Source organism: Cyprinodon tularosa, unplaced genomic scaffold (genome assembly GCF_016077235.1).
Source record: "Cyprinodon tularosa strain WSP-4 unplaced genomic scaffold, ASM1607723v1 ctg164, whole genome shotgun sequence".
NCBI classification, from domain to species: domain Eukaryota; kingdom Metazoa; phylum Chordata; class Actinopteri; order Cyprinodontiformes; family Cyprinodontidae; genus Cyprinodon; species Cyprinodon tularosa.
The window spans coordinates 763,023-770,035 of NW_024038475.1; the positions used below are offsets into that span (position 1 = coordinate 763,023).

The 7,013-nt window shown below is 37.1% G+C and overlaps 1 protein-coding gene across 1 annotated transcript; it reads left to right on the plus strand.

The window, feature by feature from the left end:
* Positions 1-1,010: 1,010 nt before the first annotated feature.
* fstl3 (follistatin-like 3 (secreted glycoprotein)) lies at positions 1,011-6,129 on the plus strand. The gene is made up of 5 exons (XM_038280800.1): positions 1,011-1,272; positions 1,584-1,769; positions 3,217-3,432; positions 4,588-4,815; positions 4,891-6,129. Exons 1-5 carry the CDS (start codon positions 1,203-1,205, stop codon positions 4,941-4,943), a joined length of 753 nt encoding a protein of 250 aa, XP_038136728.1. The 5' UTR covers positions 1,011-1,202; the 3' UTR covers positions 4,944-6,129.
* Positions 6,130-7,013: the final 884 nt, after the last annotated feature.

The window sequence follows — 7,013 nt, forward strand, 5'->3', positions numbered from 1 at the left end:
TCTATCTATCTATCTATCTATCTATCTATCTATCTATCTATCTATCTATCTATCTATCTATCTATCTATCTATCTATCTATCTATCTATCTATCTATCTATCTATCTATCTATCTATCTATCTATCTATCTATCTATCTATCTATCTATCTATCTATCTATCTATCTATCTATCTATCTATCTATCTATCTATCTATCTATCTATCTATCTATCTATCTATCTATCTATCCACACAGAGATAATATGCCACTTATAGTGTGTACCATACCATTTTCATTTTTTAATGACATATTGAAAAGTTTCTCCCTGACCTGTCGGCTGTTTTTGGTCTGTTGTTTTTTTTGTTTTTGGCCTTAAATGTGCTGTTTGTTTGCTAATATCCCTTAACTACCGTCAGAGCTTATAAAGAGCAGTTGTTCTTATGCTGAGATTAAAATACATGCAGCGTAAGTCAATTTACTAATTAGGAGACTTTTTTCACATTTTACTTATGAGATTTTTACAGCAGTGTGTATTTTTTCCTTCCACTTTGTAACTATTTGCCACTTTGTAGAAATACAAAATCACTAACCATTAAAAATCAGTTTGCTGTGTTTAAAGCACTTTTGCTAGGTACTGTAATTATTGAACTATGCTGCATTAAAAACAAACAACAGACTGTAAAGCAAACAGTCCTAAGACGTTAACTAAGAATAATGATAGAGTCATGTAGTACCTTAAGTAATATGCAGAAGAAAACACAACAGGTTGAGATTTGTGTTTAATGAACACAATAATTCAGAAAACAGGCATAGTAGCATTTTTCTTCAACCTAATTAGCCCTAAATTAGTCTAATGTGTTGTCAAAAAGTTTTGTGAGGTCACATAAGTGCCCTCCGCCTGGAGCTGGAGGGCATGGATCATTTCCCGACTCTGGAAATTGAGTCAGAGTCGAATTGTGTCCTGCCCTAGCTTATTACTGGCTGAGAGGATCGCCCATCCCAGCAGCATAATTCCATCTGGGCTAAATATTTATACAGAGGGGGAACGACATCACTTATCCACAACACATCCATTCACTTTAGGGAAACTCCTCGCTGGAAGAAGTTAGAAGGATCTGCTCTGTTCATCAGAAGAACATCACTTCTTTACGCTGATCATTTTTGCACATATTTGTTTGAAGACTCTTTTTTTAAAGTGTTTCTTCCCACCAAGATAAACAATGAGGTTTTTGATATTTGCTTTGGGTGCGATTCTTTCTCTCTGTCAGATTGGAAGAAATCCAGTCAGTGGTGAGTGGACTTTGTTTTGTGTTTTTCAAACTTGGAGAAATGCATTTTTAGACTGCATCTTACCTTTAGATTAAACATATGCTAAGGATATGATAAGAACCTTGTATGTGGACCTGCTAAACCTGCTCAATCTACCTATTTTTATTTTGTAAGAAAAGATGAGATAGAAAAGACAACGACAAAAAACTTAACCACACATTTGACTGACAAAAGCTTATCTAATAATGTGATGTATACATTTTAATGTGTCAACTCAATCCATAATATGTAGAAATGTTTTTTTTAATATGCCTTTTTGTGGACATGTCCAGCGGGGATGTGCTGGTTGCAGCAGGGTCCAGACCATCGGTGTGACATGGTGCTGATGAGAGAGGTGAGCAGAGAGGAGTGCTGTTCTGGGGGCCGTCTGGACACAGCGTGGTCCAACACCAGCCTGCCCCTAAACGAAGTCAGTCTGTTCGGCTTCCTGGGTATTGTCTCCTGCAAACCATGCAAAGGTAATAGAAAATGACCAATATATAAATGTCCCTAAAGAGCACACATGCAGTTACTTTTACCTACATCATGCTGATCAATAACTTTAAGGAACTTTGTTGAAAAATGCTAAGGGCTGTAATAAACCTCCAAACTGTTATATCTGTCTATTGGAAAATATGATAAAGGGTTAAAAAGATAAAGACTAAAATTTTAAAAAAGGATGATGGTTGATGTATTAGATATAACTGTGAGGTACAGGGGGAAGTGCTGGGCTAGTGGTCAGAGCAGTGCACTTGTGCTCTTATAAGGTTGCAAGTACCTGGTTCGATCCCCACAGCCTCCCCCCTGGGTTCCTGAGCAAAACCCTTAACCCTGATTGCTCCCTGGGCGCCACACAATGGTCAAAATGCAGAGAACGAATTTCGCCTTTGTTGGACAATAAGGGGATTTACATTTCAAATAAAACCAGTCATTGGTGCTTGTTATAGAGTTTTGGGGAAATATGCCTCTGACTTTGGCCTCCAACCAAAAAGAAAACCTTAAAGAGTTCACCCTGATCAGCTTTAGCCCCAAATTTACCTTGGAAAAGCTTTTATTTTATGTTATTTTCTGTTATAAATTTTTTTAAAGGAAATACATTACAAGTTCTCTCAATGTTCTCTGCAAGCAGCATTAAAATGAGAACATTTTAAACAACACAATCATTCTTAGTGGCTGGAATTTGCGTTCCTTTGCCTACATGTCTGGGAATCAAACCGTAGGAGGATTAAAAAGTGCTGAATGAACAAAAACTTGTCAGTTCAGATGAACGCATCAACATTATTATGAGGCACGGTTGTGGATATAAGCATATGCAAATAAAAAATATGCAGTGACATCCAAGTTGACTTAAAGTTAAAGGTGTGGGATTCTAAGATCGGTTCCTGAAACAGGAAATATGCTTTTGGTTATTTGCAAGCCTCTTTTAGAAGCTTATCAAGAATAATCATCATAAAGTCTGAAAAGTCCTATTTGTTTAGACTAATGCTGACTCTGCACTGTATAGGGTTGCACCACCTCTTGTGCCATAACATTATATGGAGTGTTAAAGGAGCCTGGGGGCTTCCTGATTTGTCAGCCTGTAGACTTTTTGGACAGCTTTTTGAACTCAGTCTACCTCAGAGCGCCCCCCCTCCTCCTCCTCCCATTCTCCCTGCAGGAGCCAAGAGACAGTGTGTATGCAGACTTACACATAGTTCTGTTATGAAAACACACCCGTCGCACATTCCGCCAGACGAGACACCTTTGTGCAACAGTTAATAAAGAGATGTGGATATTATAAATACTGTGCAGAGCGAAAATTGTCTCGCTGTCGGGGAAAGACCCACATTTGGTCTTTGTTTTGGATGAAAATGCCTGAGCACTTCCCTAATGTGTATATAACATGTCAATATAGCAACACTGAAACACATTGTTCTTTCTTTCTAGACTCCTGCGAGGGGGTCAAATGCAGCCTTGGGAAGGTTTGCAAGATGAAAATGGGAAGGCCTCAGTGTGTGTGTTCTCCAGACTGCTCTCACATTCAGAGAAAGCACGCTGTGTGTGGCAGCGACGGCAGGTCGTACAAGGATGAGTGTGCCTTGCTGATGGCCCGCTGCATGGGACACCCAGACCTGGAAATCATGTACCAGGGAGAGTGTAAAAGTAAGCATTATCTTATTGGCCGTCCAAAAATCTCCAGGGTATGAGGTTATTGACACATACTTGGTGAAAATAAGTATAAATATAATCTAATTCCTTACTTTGAACAGCTTTTAAATAGCTGAACAAGCTCTTCAGAAATATTTTTAATGTATTGTCATATTTATTTAACTGAATTTTAAACTTATTTATCAAATAAAAGCAAAATTAAAAAAAAAAAATCACTGAAAAGCACTGAAAACTTTTGTCAGTACAAATGATGGTTTGTTGTTTTTTTTCTCCTTTATCAACATGTCATTTTTAAATCTGTTTTTTAAAATAAGCATCCTGTTAACTCATCCATACTATAAAATGAACTACAAAATGTACATTATAGACCTCATCAAGTTAAAAAAGTATTTTTTATTTAACCATTTCCAGTATTTCATAATAATTGAGCACAGACTATATTCTTTTGGTCCAATTTTGCAAGCACTTATTTATAAAAATTATCTGGATGCATTCAAGTTCAGCTTTATTGATTTTTTTGTTTTTTAGTTTGGCCCATGGATAAATGTGAAGTGATGTGGCTTAGATACATGAAGATCTAATAGATTAATTTACTTGATTTGGATATATCTTCAGTTTTTTTTTCTTCCTACAATCAGAAATATTTCTAAAAAAGGAGTCATTTCTATAAGGAAGTTGATTATCAAAAGGAGCAGCCAACTAATGCACAATGAGTAAAAAAGAAGGTGCGGTAGGGGCAAGGACTAGATTACGTTTGGATGCTCTTAATCTCTGGAGAAAACTGATCACTATGACACTATCTGGCATCTTGGCAGGAATTAAATCAAAGCTTTGACAGCATTTTCATTTAAAAACATAAAAAAAAAAACATAATGGACTTTTAAAATGTTGTAGAAAGGTAAAATAAAGGACAAACCCAAAGGTTTTAAAATCTTGAATCTAAACAGGAACTTTAGACTAATTTTTACATATATTCTGGGTTGAATAAAAGCAAGCACTGACCAACCTCAAAAACCATTAACATAATAGGTTTTCCATAGTGCCCAATGTTTGAAACTATTAAATTACTTTTGTCTACCCTGTATATTTTCATACCCTTTGTCCTCTTAATCCTTATGTTCCAATATCCTCTTTATTTTTTCCCCACAGAGTCATGTTCCAGCGTTGTGTGTCCGGGACCCCACACCTGCGTCACTGATCAGACCAACAGTGCTCACTGCGTCATGTGCCGTACTACGCCATGCCCAACACCCGTGACATCCGACCAGCAGATCTGTGGCAATAACAACATCACCTATCAGAGCGCATGCCACCTTCGCAGGGCCACCTGCTACCTTGGCCGCTCCATAGGAGTCCGCCACTATGGCCATTGCAACAGTAAGAACTTTTGTTTTTGTTTTTTGTTTTTTGTTTTTTTAACAAGTTCAACTCTGACAAAGCATTTTCCTCCAGGTTCACCTCGGAATTCTCACAAATCCAGGGACAGCGAGGAGAACGCCGTGTAAACGTTTCCTCTGGCAGGATCTGAGCTGATTGACCATGACGTCACACCACTAGTTCCCCAAAATGACCTCTTCAGTTTGACAATCCCTTCTATTCTCCTCACTTGGGGCCAAAAGATCACCTTATGAAAAACCCAACTGTTTTGTGAGAGGCTGATAAATGTGTCTTTGTATGGAGTTGTTTGGGAGATGTGTGCATATTGTAAATAGATTACCAATACTATTTATTGGAGAAGGTATAAAACTCTATTTATGATTGTTTTTCCCAATAACAAATTCACTTAACCATGGGAAAGATGATCAATCATATATATATTGTTTTCGTTAAAAATTCAATCATTTTCACAGGTTTAGGTAATTAAAATCTTTTCAGTTTACACCCTATGAAACCTGTATTTTCTTATGGTGGTTAGAGACAGCGCCAATACGCCTTGAGAACTCAAACCAATTAACTCTCAGTCAGCTTGGTTGTATTTCACCACAAACAACATATCTGCTATTGTATTGTAATTTAGCTTTAGTTTGTGTGCAGAGGAAGACAAACCTGTGCAGTCATGCCCCTGCTTCCCGCCTCCTGATGCACTGGGGGGGGGTTTACAAATCCAGATCCAGGTCCAAGCTATTCACCACCCACAGTTCACCAAAATTAGGACCATCTTTTTTTTTTGTTTGTTTGTTTTTTTTATTGTGGGATCCCAGTGGATATGTTGGTACAAATCCCAGCCCTGTAAAATGCATATTCTGTTTACTGCTTGGCTTTGTTTGCTAATGCATTTTTGGAGGTCGTGCAAGTTTGCTCAGATGCTGTTTTGCCTCTTTGATTGGATTGGGCTTTTTTTTTTTTTTTAAGCGTCTACCAGACAGAAAAATATTATTAGTGCCATCTGACTTGGGAGAAAATTAGATTTGTCTGGGAATGCCTAACAGATCGGGACATTTCACTAGAGCTGATTATAATGTGTTCAACTGCCTTTGACACTGGTAAACCAGCCTAAATTCTCAAAACAGATGTCTGATTTGAACAGTTCCTGTTGGGTACTAGGAAGCATTTTAATGAGTCTTCTGTAAATATATTCACTTTCTCTACCTACCTGTGTATCTGCTGTGAAATTGAGTGAAGACTGCTACAACATATTTTTGTATTTTTGTACTGACATTTAAAAAAAAACATAAAGTTTGTGGTTCATCAGCGAGTCTTCTCTTTCTTTTGGAAATTTGAACATCTTGTTTTTGTTTTTCTATGGATGCAAAGTTGATAATAATGTCTGGCAAAAGAATTGATTCAGATCTCAGTGTTTTTTTCCCAGTTTGTCATTTTGTAACATAAAACTTCAGCATTATTTTGGAATGTTAAATGATAGACCAACAAAAAGCAGTGGTTATTTGTGATGAGAATGGAAAAGGATTCTTAATTTTTCCATTTACAAATATGGCAGGCATGTTGTCTGCTGTGTTGAGAAGATTTTATTTATTTTTTTTGACAAACTGAGTCATGAAAGTCAAGAAACACGATAAACATGTAAAGGATAGACAAGTAGAGGAGATGTTTAAGGCAAAGTTATGTTAAAAGGATATACGGCATAACGGATGCTCGTTATTGTATATTTAAACTAACTGGCTGGTCAACATGAGCTTTAATCAGTTAGGCAGGGATCCAGAGAGTTTGCTGAAGTCAAATTATTTTATTTTATAGAGGAGAATACACACAACAATTTTCCATTTCTAAAATCAGTAATCATTGCCCTGTAAGATTTCTAGCCTCAAGTTAATGCTCAGATCTTTTCATTGGTTAACAAAAGGTTCACAACAGCTGGGCACTTTATATCAGTCTTCCCTAAAAGAAACAAAAAGAAAGCCACAGTAGATAGAAGTCTATGACTGCAATGTTGAGGCCATTAGAGACCAGAATTGACCTTTTATGATGATAAAAAAAAGACTGTTGTTTTTTATCACTATGCATTCCCCTAAACACACTGCCCTCCCTGAGTAAGATGCTGGCAGCAGTACCATGCTGTTGTGATACTTTTTTCAGTGGGGACAGAGAATCAGACCAGATTTCACCATTATATTAGT

Bases quoted from the DNA above. Each gene is read 5' to 3' on its own strand.
- fstl3 (XM_038280800.1), top strand. From the start codon at position 1,203: ATGAGGTTTTTGATATTTGCTTTGGGTGCGATTCTTTCTCTCTGTCAG. The intron at 1,273-1,583 runs GTGAGTGGACTT...GGACATGTCCAG, and splicing joins TGGAAGAAATCCAGTCAGTG to CGGGGATGTGCTGGTTGCAG. The intron at 1,770-3,216 runs GTAATAGAAAAT...CTTTCTTTCTAG, and splicing joins CTCCTGCAAACCATGCAAAG to ACTCCTGCGAGGGGGTCAAA.